Source organism: Mytilus galloprovincialis, chromosome 9 (assembly GCF_965363235.1).
Source record: "Mytilus galloprovincialis chromosome 9, xbMytGall1.hap1.1, whole genome shotgun sequence".
In the NCBI taxonomy this organism is placed as follows: domain Eukaryota; kingdom Metazoa; phylum Mollusca; class Bivalvia; order Mytilida; family Mytilidae; genus Mytilus; species Mytilus galloprovincialis.
The window spans coordinates 77,449,244-77,464,927 of record NC_134846.1 but is presented as its reverse complement, the minus strand read 5'-3'; the positions used below and the strand labels follow the sequence as shown (position 1 = coordinate 77,464,927).

General features: G+C 31.1%; 1 protein-coding gene across 1 annotated transcript; it reads right to left on the bottom strand.

The window, feature by feature from the left end:
* Positions 1 to 234: 234 nt before the first annotated feature.
* Positions 235 to 13,411, bottom strand: LOC143046013 (uncharacterized). The gene is made up of 5 exons (XM_076218951.1): positions 13,238 to 13,411; positions 10,247 to 10,367; positions 5,916 to 6,012; positions 5,219 to 5,331; positions 235 to 4,314 (listed from the first exon to the last, which is right to left on the bottom strand). Exons 2-5 carry the CDS (start codon positions 10,349 to 10,351, stop codon positions 4,237 to 4,239), a joined length of 393 nt encoding a protein of 130 aa, XP_076075066.1. The 5' UTR covers positions 10,352 to 10,367; positions 13,238 to 13,411; the 3' UTR covers positions 235 to 4,236.
* Positions 13,412 to 15,684: the final 2,273 nt, after the last annotated feature.

Here is a 15,684-nt window from a genome sequence, read left to right as displayed (position 1 = left end):
GATTTATCTGACCTTGGGCTCATTGTGATGGATCCTTATAAATGTAAAGTTTATGTGATACTCGTAGTAAAACCTTTATCTTTTAGACTTTCAACATTATATTAATCAAAATTCCTGAAATTAGACTCCTGAGGTTTTGTGATCAAATTAATTTCTGGATGTGTTGTTTTGAAGGTAGTAAAAGTAGTTCTTTTTTACCTATATAAAACACATTAAAAATAACAAACTAGACCATATGTTTTCTATACTTTAATGACTTTAATTTTGAAGTTACAACAACAACTTTTAGTATTTAAAGAATCGAGTAACAAGAGTATCAAAATACAAAACAATATTTATTTTTAGCTATATAATAATTAACATTGAGGATTAAGTTAGGTGACTTGCAAACATTGTCACAATTTATGGTTTCCCCAATACCTTGTCTGTACACATTATCACATTGTGTGGAGTGACTGTCACGATTTCTGCACAATGTCACACTTTATGCTTCCTAATACCTTATCTTTACACATTGTCACATTGTGTGGAAAGGCTTTCACTATCCCCATACAATGTCACATTGTGTAATGATCAAATCACCATCTGTATATAAATATTCAACATTTGATCTTTATTTCTTCAAATAAATTGTTTTTTCAGCAAATGTGTTGTGGTCTCATTATTATAAATTTCTTATACACAGTACCCTCTGCAAATTTCCAAAATGGTACAAAGTCATTTAAATAACAAACTTGTATATCAGACTATAAAAATAAGATTTAATTTTTTCTAAAGGTAATAAAATGCAATTTTTATATCTTGCATGACCACATCAAGTGACATGCTAATGAAAATCCTTTCTATATCTGTTAAAATATGCAGGCTGTGCTGTGTTCAAAATTTAAGTTCTAACAAAAAAATGAAAGCTCATAATTAATACAAAAGAGAAAATCCTAAATACCCATGACAATCTATACCATGAAAATGATCTTATAATTTTCACTTTGAAATTAGATGTACCTATGAAACCTAAGAAATCATTTAAACATGTATGATCAAAGAAGCACAAGAACAAAACAACAGACAAAAATATACATTACAAGATCCTCTAAAACAAAACATTTTAAATCTTTCAAACATGAGGAGTATGTATACTTATTTTCAAATATTTTTTCTTGTACACTGTACTGAAATTTGAATCATATAATTATTATTTTCTCAGCTTTAATAAGAGTTTTCTGCTCATATACCTTAAACATTAAAAAGTATTCCAAGTTAAAAAATATTCTTTGTGATTTAATAAATTATGAGCAGTAACATGATTTTCCAGACTATTTATAGAAAGATGAAATATTCCTATAATTGAAATAATGGCACAGTATATAATAATCCCTGAACATATCTTTGAAAAACACAAACAACAAGCAGACATAACATCAGTGATTACTGTGAAAGTATAATTGTTTATGGTGTACAATTTCGTGGCTTTCTTGGTTTCCTTCATCAAAAAAAATTAGTACCTAATGCAATAACATATTTTCCATTAGTCCAAATGTATTCATCTTTAAACATCAGATTCAAACCATTGATTTTACAAACCACAAAAATTAGTATTCACAAACAAAAGTGCTTTTATAGTAATTACAAATTTTCTATAAATTTATAAGAAAATCCTAATTTACTGGGAACAATAACGTAGAAGAAAAACCCTGTTGTTCTACATCTCATATCATCTAATTACATTATACAAAAAGGTATAATATTATATGTTGTATTTTTTTATTATTGTCAATTTTACACAAAAACTAGCAGAAGATTTTTTTTTTTATATAAAGAGCATCAAGTCATGGCTATATTTATGAATAGGAAAAAACATCAGCATATACTTAAGCGAAAAGCAGGAAATATTATTACGGGTACTAACTGCTTGAAAGTTTCACACCAAGTAATGGAAACATCAAAAATTGTACCAGAATTGTATTCGGGGCTTTGGTAAAATTTTGTATCATAAACTCTTAAACATATACCTTGTCTATTCATAAAATATCATTAAACAACAGTTATCATAAGGTCAAAATACAGAACTTTAGTTGTAAACATTAGTATTTTCTAAACAAGGAAATATGATCCTATATTTTGCAACATAAATGTTAATAAACAAATAAGCTGTGAGTAAAATGCACATTTTATTGTTTTGAACAATATATCCCTGTCATTGAAGCTTAGAATGCTGCCTTGCAATACATGGGAAAACACCTTCATTCAAGAAAATATAAATGATATTTTGCCTTTTTTTTCTTCATTCTTTTAAACATGACTTAACTAAAAGTTATCAAAATTTTTAATTAATTAATCCTATACACTGTACATACCAATTAACTAGCTGAAGATTCCTTTGCTCTTCTTATAATCTCAAAAGTCTCTACATATGTATATTCAACAAAGATATGCTGAACACATACATGTACATGTTTATATCAAACACATGTACATTTGTCTTGTCCATATCTAACAGATCTAGATTAAATTTGCCAATGTTTAACACATGTACATTAAATTTGCCAAAGTTAAACACATGTGCATTAAACTTGTCCATATAGAAACAGATCTACATTAAACTTGCCCATGTTTAACACCATCATTTTTCACATGTACATTAAACTTGTGCATGTTGAACATGTGTACATTAAACTTGTACATGTTAAACACATTTAAATTAAACTTGTACATGTTAAACACATGTACATTAAACTTGCCAATGTTAAATACATGTACATTAAACTTGCCCATGTTTAACACATCATTTTTCACATGTACATTAAACTTGTCCATATTAAACACATGTACATTAAACTTGCCCCAAAAAGATGTTCAAATAAAATGGTTTATCTACCAAATAATAAATCTTCCTTATTTTTCAGTTTTTTATAAATGAAAGTATGAAGATTTTGATATCCTAAATTCCTAAATTGTTCTGTGTGGGTGTCTTTTTTCTGAGAATAAACACATGTTATTGCGAACCAAATTATACCTTTCCATAGATTCACCTGATAGTTACCTGTCCATTTAAACTTTTGGCAGTTCATTTGTCCAATTGAAAAAATATAACGGTGTAGTTTATTCACTCACACCTTTAAATTTCTTCTAAGAGAAATCTATCAATCATTGATTAATTTATGTTTTCGCAATAAATATAATATAACTTTGGTTTTCTATATTTCTAATCTCATTTAATAACTACTTTAAAAGTTATATGCAAGTTTTATGTGCTAATTTTATTAGGTCAATTATGTCAAGTAGAACAACAATAAAAGGATGATAAACAGATTCATTTAAAAAATTTTAAGTTCTTATAAAAAAATATTGACTGTGTAACAATAATTGCTGTCAATTAACAATATTCTTAAAATATCACAGAACAGTATAAACCTTTAACCAATATAAGTACTTCAAACTTTTGACAGTTTTAACAAAAAATAACAATTTTAAAGCCTATTTCATATGTTATTTAAAGCTATCAATATAGCAAATATATCCTTAAAAAAAAGTGATGGGTTTAGAGAAAAATAGTACAAAATCCCCATGACAAATATATAAATGGCTCTGCTAACTTCTTTTAAATTTTCAGTGCCATAAATCATAGCTCAAATTCACAAAATAAAAAAAACCTTGTCATTTGAGGTCGTAAACTTGCAAATATTTTAAACAAAACTTTTTATACTATATATTGAAACCACTATGATATGAATTTTACACAGTATTTAGTGCCAATGGTAAAATTCACACGAACTTGGCTAATCTGTACAAAAAGTACATATATCTTCAATTACAATGTATACATAAATACATTTGTGCTAATCGATATATATTTTGTATTTCTATATTGTCTTGGTTTTTAGTTTCATTGAGTTGTGTATGGCTTCTTCCTAATCTAAACAAATAACCAAGTCAATATGAAAATTTGCAATGTTATCAAAAGTTTAATTCACTAATATGTTAAAATTTAAAGTTTTTATCTTAATATCTTATCTAACAAAATTCTAATATAAAAAAAATACAATGGTTCAAATTTCAAGTTCCATTTGATTTAAAGTTGATAAAAAGAAGAAGAAAAATCAAAATCTCAAAAAAAAATTTAAACTTCTAAAAAAATTCAGATAAAATACAATTGCAATTGAACAGAATCATCAAAACAGTTCATCCATGAACTATAACTGAACAATCAGATCTATAGGTCTTTATTCTGTGGTCTTCCTAGGTGTTTCCAATTTGAGCTCTGAGTCTTTTCAGCTCATCATTTTGGTAATTGGTGACAGCGGTAGCCTGTGCCAACTAAAAGTACAAAAACACTGGTTTAAGCAATAATTCTCACAAGAATCAGGCAATTTTAAAAATATGTGATATATTCTTTACATTTGAGAATTAGAGCAGCCAGTAACCATCAACTGACATTGGTTATATGTTATTTATTATTGGTAACAAATATTCACAGTTTCAGTACTGGTATTGTACTAAATGACTTAAATAAAAAATCATACAAGACTAACAAAGACCTCAGGCTTGGGACAGACACAAAAAAGTGGCTGGGTTCAACATAGCAGCATCCATTTTTATTTTGCTTCATTGTTTTGAAGTTGAGGTTTTTGATTAAATACAATTTTGAAGGTTTTTTTTTGGTTGTTATTTCATTCACAACAAATACATAAATTCCTTTGAACTTCACAAAATGAGGATGTTAAATTTGATGTATGCCTTTTTGTGCTTCTTCGTTACATTTGTTGTTTTTATAGTGATTAAGATGATAACACAATGTTGACTGCTGTACCCCTATTTTTGACATTTTTACCTATTGTGTCTGTTTGTTTTGTTCACGCATCGTTGACAATATAATGGAATTTGATGCGACTGTCATACAAGTGAGAGGTTTAGCTAGCTATAAAACCAGGTTCAATCCACCATTTTCTACCTAAGAAAATGCCTGTACCAAATCAGGAATATGACAGTTGTTATCCATTCATTTGATGCGTTTGAACTTTTGATTTTGCCATTTGATTTGGGACTTTCCTTTTTGAATTTTCCTCGGAGTTCAGTATTTTTGTGTTTTTACTTTTCACTCATTCAGTGCGGTAATCAATTTTCTGACTTAATTCAGCTTGTTATTGAACAGCCCTCTTTGCACATTGAAACACTCCTTCAAACATGTCAAAAATCAATTTAAACTTTCTAAAATACAAACCGTATTTAACAGAACATCAATCTTTAATTTCAACAATGCTATTTCTTCTTTCATTTGTTGTTTCTCTTGTTTCAATTCTGCTATCTTGTTTGTTGAGTTCTCTTGTTGATTATCTAAAAGAAAAAAAACCATGTCAACTCGGTTTCATTAATTATTGAAAATGGTAACATTGAATAATATCTATTGTGTAATGTCAACTAAATCTGCTTGTTCAATCTACTTTTTAATCAATATTTGTTTGTTAAGGGTGTATGTTTCTTTTAGTAAACATGACTCCTATAATCAAAAACCAAGGAAACAAACAAACAAAAAAAACTTATAGTACATGTACTTAGACTAGAGAAAACAAAGAAAGTTTATACATTGGAAACAAGCAATTCACATACAATAAGACACAGGATAGAAATATGCTTTCCCATGTAGTCTAGAACACCAAATATGAGTTTCCAAGAGTAAATACCTCACTACCAATAAAATTTTCAAAAAGAGAAAATAAAATTAGCATTTCATGAAATGAGACAATATTAATAGCTAGCATTTAACATGTTTAAGAGGTGTGAAAAGAATAACAAGATCTTACTAGTGAAAATACAGGTTCTAACTCCTTAAAAAGTCCTAAATATTAACTAAGTTAGTTATGTTAACAGACTTAAAATAATTTTATCAGATATCATTAGTTTTTATTATACTTTGATACCTTCATCTGAGCAGAGTCGTCTCTCATTTCTAGCATGTATGTACTGTAGACGTTTTTCAGTCTTCTCTAAGTCTTCAAAAATTCCTAAGTTTGTAGTCTACAAAAATATTGAACATTTTTAAATGCATTTTGTGTGCAAATAGAAAATGAACATTATAAATCTCAAACTGTTCAAAAAGAAGTATTATAATACCCAAATAAGACAGAAACCCAACAACAAAAAATCAAGACATCTAGAGGTCAATGTAGAGTTCTTCCAGGTGGTCCTTTATTGAAATTCTGTTGGCACTCACTGATAATTCTATTGCAAAATACCAAAACTGTGGGTGCAACAATTTTCTCAATTTTGGTAGTCAAAACCTTCAGACTACATGTTTTAGAGAACTCTGTAAGGAGAGGGCTACAAGTTTCAGCTGGTCACCACATTGATGAAATTATGGTGTGATAATACGCAGCTATGGATTCATAACAATATAATATATTACTGAAACATGTACACATTAATGTCAAAGAAACATGATGAAGAGTAATTTGATGAATACTCTCTATTTTAGACATTCTATATTAGGGATAAACCTTATTGGACTCTCTATAACTGAAACCATGGTTGAATGTGTTAAAGATATATAATAAAGTTCTTTAGAAAAAGAAATCAATGAAAAAATCTTATTCCAACAAACCACACATTTGCTTGATAAATGCAGGCATGATTTTTCTTGAAGAATTCTTATTAAAGAATGCATTAATTTGAACAACTAGAGGCTCTAAAGAGCCTGTGTCGCTCACCTTGGTCTATGTGAATATTAAACAATGGACACAGATGGATTCATGACAAAATTGTGTTTTGGTGATAGTGATGTGTTTGTAGATCTTACTTTACTAAACATTCTTGCTGCTTACAATTATCTCTATCTATAACAGTACTTTCTGTGGAAAATGTTATTGAAAATCTTCAAATTTTAAGAAAATTGTTAAAAATTGACTATGAAGGGCAATAACTCCTTAGGGGGTCAATTGACTATTTTGGTCATACTGACTTATTTTTAGTTCTTACTTTGCTGTACATTATTTCTGTTTACAGTTTATCTCTATCTATAATAATATTCAAGATAATAACAAAAAAACAGCAAAATTTCCTCAAAATTACCAATTCAGGGGCAGCAACCTAACAACCGATTATCCGATTCATCTGAAAATTCCACGGCAGATAGATCATGACCTGATCAACAATTTTACTTCCAATCAGATTTGCTCTAAATGCTTTGGTTTTTGAGTTATAAGCCAAAAACTGCATTTTACCCCTATGTTCTATTTTTAGCCATGGCGGCCATCTTGGTTTGTTGGCCGAGTTACCGGACACAATTTTTTGACTAGATACCCAAATGATGATTATGGCTATGTTTGGTTAAATTTGGCCCAGTAGTTTCAGAGGAGAAGATTTTTCTAAAAGATTACTAAGATTTACGAAAAATGGTTAAAAATTGACTATAAAGGGCAATAACTCCTAAAGTGGTCAACTGCCCATTTTGGTCATGTTGACTTATTTGTAGATCTTACTTTGCTGAACATTATTGCTGTTTACAGTTTATCTCTATCTATAATAATATTCAAGATAATAACCAAAAACAGCAAAATTTCCTTAAAATTACCATTTCAGGGGCAGCAACCAAACAACGGAATGTCCGATTCATCTGAAAATTTCAGGGCAGATAGATCTTGACCTGATGAACAATTTTACCCCATGTCAGATTTGCTCTAAATGCTTTGGTTTTTGAGTTATAAGCCAAAAACTGCATTTTACCCCTATGTTCTATTTTTAGCCATGGCGGCCATCTTGGTTGGTTGGGCGGGTCACCGGACACATTTTTTAAACTAGATACCCCAATGATGATTGTGGCCAGGTTTGGTTTAATTTGGCCCGGCAGTTTCAGAGGAGAAGATTTTTGTAAAAGTTAACGACGACGGACGCCGACGGACGACGGACGCAAAGTGATGGGAAAAGCTCACTTGGCCCTTCAGGCCAGGTGAGCTAAAAATATAAATATTAATAGATATATTTCAGGGATTCATCCCATCTGGCTCCTTGTGTCTCAGGAACCGTCAATAAAAAAAACTAACACTCAGAAACTGTGTATACAAATATACAAAAATAACAAGAATATATCAAAAAGTTTGTTTTGAATTTGATATCTGTGTATTAATATATCACATATCAATAAAATATGTTACACAAATATAATATTCAATATATAGTTAAAGTCAGTCAACTATACATGTCCTACAAATATACTTTTAAGATACTAACCTTGTTCATTTTACTAAAATGCATGTAATATTTGAAGTTACACGATAATCCAAAACAAACATTCATTGAACATTTACAATTTTATTAATGATAAATAGCAGGTAAAAACCATGCATATTTTGTATCTTTGTCTGAATGCATGAACATTATTAACTTTAATATAGTAGTGTTTCATAGATGTGAATCTGATTTCAAAAGATTATCTTCAAGTCCTTCAAGCATAAAACACATGTCATGTTGACCTACTTTAAAATTGTATGCAATTCCATCACAAGCATCTGACAAGATACATTAATGTTCTTGAGATATGGGTTTATAAATATAGGAAGATGTGGTATGAGTGCCAATGACACATTCACTCTCCATCCAAAAAACAATTTATAAAAGTAAATCATTATAGGTCAAGGTAAGGCCTTCAACACGGAGCCTTGGCTCACACCAAACAGCAAGCTATAAAGGGCCCCAAAATTTAGTAATTTAAAACCATTCAAACAGAAAACACCACTGTCTAATCTAAATAACAATGAAAATGAACACATGGATATCCAATACAAAGAGATACTACATTATTAATATTGTATTTTACCTTCTATCTCCCACTTGATACTACATTATTAATATTGTATTTTACCTTGTATCTCCCACTTGATACTACATTATTAATATTGTATTTTACCTTGTATCTCCTACTTGATACTACATTATCAATATTGTATTTTACTTTGTATCTCCCACTTGATACTACATTATCAATATTGTATTTTACCTTGTATCACCCACTTGATACTACATTATTAATATTGTATTTTACCTTGTATCTCCCACTTGATACTACATTATCAATATTGTATTTTACCTTGTATCTCCCACATGATACTACATTATTAATATTTTATTTTACCTTGTATCCCCCACATGATACTACATTATTAATATTGTATTTTACCTTGTATCTCCCACTTGATACTACATTATCAATATTGTATTTTACCTTGTATCAACCACATGATACTACATTATCAATATTTTATTTTACCTTGTATCCCCCACTTGATACTACATTATCAATATTGTATTTTACCTTGTATCTCCCACTTGATACTACATTATTAACATTGTATTTTACCTTGTATCTCCCACTTGATACTACATTATTAACATTGTATTTTACCTTGTATCTCCCACTTGATACTACATTATTAACATTGTATTTTACCTTGTATCTCCCACTTGATACTACATTATTAATATTGTATTTTACCTTGTATCTCCCACTTGATACTACATTATCAATATTGTATTTTACCTTGTATCTCCCACATGATACTACATTATTAATATTGTATTTTACCTTGTATCTCCCACATGATACTACATTATCAATATTGTATTTTACCTTGTATCCCCCACATGATACTACATTATCAATATTTTATTTTACCTTGTATCCCCCACATGATACTACATTATTAATATTGTATTTTACCTTGTATCTCCCACTTGATACTACATTATCAATATTGTATTTTACCTTGTATCCCCCACATGATACTACATTATCAATATTTTATTTTACCTTGTATCCCCCACATGATACTACATTATTAATATTGTATTTTACCTTGTATCTCCCACTTGATACTACATTATCAATATTGTATTTTACCTTGTATCTCCCACTTGATACTACATTATTAACATTGTATTTTACCTTGTATCTCCCACTTGATACTACATTATTAATATTGTATTTTACCTTGTATCTCCCACTTGATACTACATTATTAATATTGTATTTTACCTTGCATCTCCCACTTGATACTACATTATTAATATTGCATTTTACCTTGTATCTCCCACTTGATACTACATTATTAACATTGTATTTTACCTTGTATCTCCCACATGATACTACATTATCAATATTGTATTTTACATTGTATCACCCACATGATACTACATTATCAATATTGTATTTTACCTTGTATCTCCCACTTGATACTACATTATTAATATTGTATTTTACCTTGTATCTCCCACATGGTACTGTCTTTTTGAAGATTTTAAGATGGTCCTCCTCAATTTCTTTCCTTTTAACAACACCCTTTTTCCCATTTCTTGTCCTGGGCATATTTCTGCTGTCTCACCTGAAATATACATAATGCAAAGGATGAAAAAGAAAGAATCTCATTGAAGAAATTTACATCCAGAGTTGTTCAAAAGCTAGAAAAGAAAGTAAGTCTATTTTTTCCATTTTAAAGTAAATAACAAACACACATATATTAAAGAAATCCCACATGACAATTCAAATACAAAGGTGGAACAGGGTTCTCACTGGAATACATTTAAGGGTGGCTACTTCAGCTCATCGCTTCTGAAATTTCCAGTACAAATTGATTTTAGATGAATACCATTGTAGAACTATTGTCGATAAACAATCAACCAAATCTGTGTACCACTCTCATAACAAACATATTAGAGTATAGGTTTTTCTCATTGTTGAAGGTCATACAATGACCTGTTATTGTAACCATCCTTGCCCTCAATCTTTACAAGACAAACAGCTGATCTAAATGCATTGGCCATGGTTTAATTCATTGGCTTCCTTTTACAACTTTGTTGCTCAAAAATACATCTTTAAAAATTTTCCCATAAGGATAAACTGATCATGTAATCAATTTCATCATATTTTTTTCATCATTCTTTAATAATCATTATTGCAAACAATGCATGAAATTAATTCAGCAATTTCAAAAGAGAAGTTTTTTTTAAATGTAAGCTAACTAGGTGAACAAATTACGACTTTTTTTCTTAAAAGACAATAACTTCTTAAGGCATTTATGGTCATATGAACTAATTTGCAGATCTTACTTTGGCATTGCTGCCCATTGATTCCAGCATTTGAACTTTCACTTTGAAAGTTTGTCATGTGACCAACAAGAATAAAGGGCTGCGCTTTAGCGCATGATACGCCCGTTGCTCTTTTAACTTGTCTTTTATGCTTTAAATGAATTTATATGATCAACTAGAAATATATATACAAATCAAAAGGGATGTTACATTAATATATTCACCAAAGTTTCATAAAATCCCCCTTTTTTAAGTATAAAAATTCATTACTTAAGAAAACGTAAAATCTAAAATTTATAAAAATGGAAAGGGAGCTTATGTCAATAGATATAAACAATTTATCAAAGTTGCATAAAATTTTGTGACATTGGTGAAAGCCTTTTTGAGTTATTGTCCGAAGTGTTGAAAATCCCCCTTTTTTTAATGAATAAAGCCCCATAAATCCAAAACTTAAAATCTGAAATTTATAAAAATTGAAAGGGAGCTTACATCAATAGATATAAACAATTCACCAAAGTTTCATGGACATTGGTGAAAGCCTTTTCGAGTTATTGTCCGAAGTGTTGAAAATCCCCCCTTTTTTATGAATAAAGCCCCATAAATCCAAAACTTAAAATCTGAAATTAAAAAAAAACGAAAGGGAGCTTACGTCAATAGATATAAATAATTCACTTAAGTTTCATGGAAATTGATGAAAGTGTTTTTGAGTTATTGTCCGAAGTGTGGACGACGGACGGACGGACGGACAACGGTATACCATAATACGTCCCGTCTAAAAGACGACGGGCGTATAAAAAGTAAGGTGCAATAAATTGTGGGAGCTGAATTAATCAAATGACCCTGGGTCATTATGAATACATAATCTAACAAATCATTCATTTACATCACAAATAAGCTGAATTGCTGAGAGTGTTCTGATTGTTATCATGTTTGGCAAGGAAGGCTCAAGGCCGCAAAATCTCTTGTTACTTGACATCCATTTGAAAATGAAATTTCATATGCCAGTATCAATGGGTCACTGTGCAAACCTTCCAAATTTGAGAAAATAAAGGGTGGCAGGTACAACAATGTAGATGAAACGTACATAAATGAAGAGATGTCAATTAAAAATGAACAAATTTTGGGGCCAGATTTATGATCAAATTAAGGCTGTCAGTCAGTCAGATCCAGCAGCAAAGAAGCAGCACAACACTTATGATGGGCAAATATCCACTTTTTATATGGGACAAGCTCTGATATCCCAAGCTTGTCTGGCAAAATACATTATACATGTAGATGTTGGATGTCAAAGCAATCTCGGACTAGATGCAGTGGTATTCAAAAACATCCTCACATCTTTAATGGGCACCATATTGAATAAGTAACTTAGTACTTGGATGATCGGTTTTAGATCCTCTATAATATACAGACACTTGTCAAAAACAAGAGGATCAAAGAAGCCAGATTATTTAATTTCACTTTCAGATATATTGATGATGTTCTTTCCATAAACAATCCGAACTTTTCTGATTGGGTTCCATTAATATATCCCCCAGAACTAGAGATTAAAGAAACAACAGACACGGCTTCCTCCGCCTCATTTTTAGACTTGTATCTCAAATTTGACTTACACAGTCATCTCAGTACCAGAATCTATGACAAACGAGACGATTTTAATTTTGAAATTATAAATTTCCCCCACCTTAGTAGCAATATACCAACTTCACCTGCATATGGGATATATATTTCCCAACTTATTCGATATTCAAGAGCTTGCAGCTCCTACTCAGACTTTGTAAAACGTCATCAGTCTGAGTAAAAAGTTAATGAACCAGGGGTTTGTCAAAGAACATCTCGTCCTTTCTAAAAAAAGTTCATCGGAAGGTACCAAGACCTTGTTGATAAATATTCTGTATCAACTTCACAAATAATACACGAAGGCCCCTCCAACCCCCCTTTTGGATTCGCCTATGTATTTCAAAGAAATCAATATTTTCCAAACTTACTGAAGATGCAGAGGGTGTGTTAATTCAATTAAATGTCTTTACAGGGATCATTGTAATATATGCAGTTTATGTTCTCATTTTGTTTTAAATAAATGCAAGCCCAAAAATTTATTTGCTGCTGGTTGAGTTCAGGGTCACAAAAACAAACTGCGTATCATTTTGCAACAAATAGTCTGAATTACCTCTTCCTCTCACTTTCCTGTTTGACTAAATGTTATCTTCCTCAACACTATTCCTTTCATCTAGCACATTTTCTTTCAACAGACTGACCCAGATATCAGATTATTCGCCGGGTTTGGCTGGATACCCTGGCCAGCTGATTCTGTTGCAAGCTGGTTCCTTGCACAAAGAAGATACCAGTCGATACATTAGAATACCAAAAATCGATTCCGAAATCGAACGGGTTATCCGGGATAATCATTTTATATGGCTCACCTGGCCACATGTATTTTTTTAGGCAGTGGCTATTTTGCCGGTTCTGATTAAAGAAATCTGCATTCTTAACGGCAAAACAGCATATTTCTATAGAAATGGCTAGCAATATAGTGAATTTCAGTGTTGCCAGTTCTTTGTAAAGAGATAAATTAAAATTCACTTTCAAAAGTACTTGATGAAAATGTGCACTGCCTGTGATTATAATATATCCCCCAGAACTAGAGATTAAAGAAACAACAGACACGGCTTCCTCCGCCTCATTTTTAGACTTATATCTCGAATTTGACTTACACAGTCATCTCAGTACCAGAATCTATGACAAACGAGACGATTTTAATTTTGAAATTATAAATTTCCCCCACCTTAGTAGCAATATACCAACTTCACCTGCATATGGGATATATATTTCCCAACTTATTAGATATTCAAGAGCTTGCAGCTCCTACTCAGACTTTGTAAAACGTCATCAGTCTGAGTAAAAAGTTAATGAACCAGGGGTTTGTCAAAGAACATCTCGTCCTTTCTAAAAAAAGTTCATCGGAAGGTACCAAGACCTTGTTGATAAATATTCTGTATCAACTTCACAAATAATACACGAAGGCCCCTCCAACCCCCCTTTTGGATTCGCCTATGAATTTCAAAGAAATCAATATTTTCCAAACTTACTGAAGATGCAGAGGGTGTGTTAATTCAATTAAATGTCTTTACAGGGATCATTGTAATATATGCAGTTTATGTTCTCATTTTGTTTTAAATAAATGCAAGCCCAAAAATTTATTTGCTGCCGGTTGAGTTCAGGGTCACAAAAACAAACTGCGTATCATTTTGCAACAAATAGTCTGAATTACCTCTTCCTCTCACTTTCCTGTTTGACTAAATGTTATCTTCCTCAACACTATTCCTTTCATCTAGCACATTTTCTTTCAACAGACTGACCCAGATATCAGATTATTCGCCGGGTTTGGCTGGATACCCTGGCCAGCTGATTCTGTTGCAAGCTGGTTCCTTGCACAAAGGCGATACCAGTCGATACATTAGAATACCAAAAATCGATTCCGAAATCGAACGGGTTATCCGGGATAATCATTTTATATGGCTCACCTAGCCACATGTATTTTTTTAGGCAGTGGCTATTTTGCCGGTTCTGATTAAAGAAATCTGCATTCTTAACGGCAAAATAGCATATTTCTATAGAAATGGCTAGCAATATAGTGAATTTCAGTGTTGCCAGTTCTTTGTAAAGAGATAAATTAAAATTCACTTTCAAAAGTACTTGATGAAAATGTGCACTGCCTGTGATTATAATACTAGTCCCAGGCACTGCCAACATAAAAGAATCAAATAATTACTGAAATATAAGTAGTTAAATTAGAAAACATCTAACAATATTTGAGACACATATAGTCGTTTAACCAGTGGCGTAGCCAGGGTTGGAACGATGTTGATGCGAACTGTCCAAAAATTTTTGAGACTTTTTTAATGCAGAAAATTAAATTTTTCCTGTATGCATGTCAGTGTATTCCCCTAGAATCTGACACTGGTTAGATTTTCGTTTAATTTCAAAATACCCACCATTATATTTCCAACATAATTTTATGAAATACTACCATCATTAAATTCAGAAATATTTAATGTAAAAGTTTCACACCAAATCTTATCTTTGACATCTCAAAAACAAACCCAATACAGCCGCACTTCTGTATATGGAACTTCGCCCGGAATATAGGAACCGAAGTGACACCCCCTCCTTTCCCTGGAATTTGAGCCTCCCAATGGGGTTTTTGATTACTTGTCTTAACTCATTGCTGCGAGAGGATATGGAAGTACGGGGCGTCCGCCCGTCCAGTCTTGTTAGCGCTGTCATTTGTACAATTCTTGCCAGATTTTTGTGAAACTTATATCATCATGCAGTAATGTCTTTCAAACATGGGAGTATAAATCCTGATCAAATATTTTTAACCAATATATGCCCCTTGGAAATATAAGTTATAAATGCAAATCCCATCAAAAGAAAAAGTGCTTTGTTTAGTTTTTGCCCACTTGGTCATAAAAATGTATCTTGGATGCGGGGGACATTGGATCCACTGGTGATCTTTTATTGAAAACAACATTAATATTTGTACCTAGATGGAAAAGGGTATTCGTGAGTCCTGGAATAAAAACACTTCATTAAAAATAGAGTCGATGTCTTTCG

Coding starts and splice junctions, on each gene's coding strand:
- LOC143046013 (XM_076218951.1), bottom strand. CDS start 10,351: ATGCCCAGGACAAGAAATGGGAAAAAGGGTGTTGTTAAAAGGAAAGAA. Junction 6,013..10,246: donor TACCATGTGGGAGATACAAG/GTAAAATACAAT, acceptor ATATTTTTGTAG/ACTACAAACTTAGGAATTTT. Junction 5,332..5,915: donor ACGACTCTGCTCAGATGAAG/GTATCAAAGTAT, acceptor TTTTTCTTTTAG/ATAATCAACAAGAGAACTCA.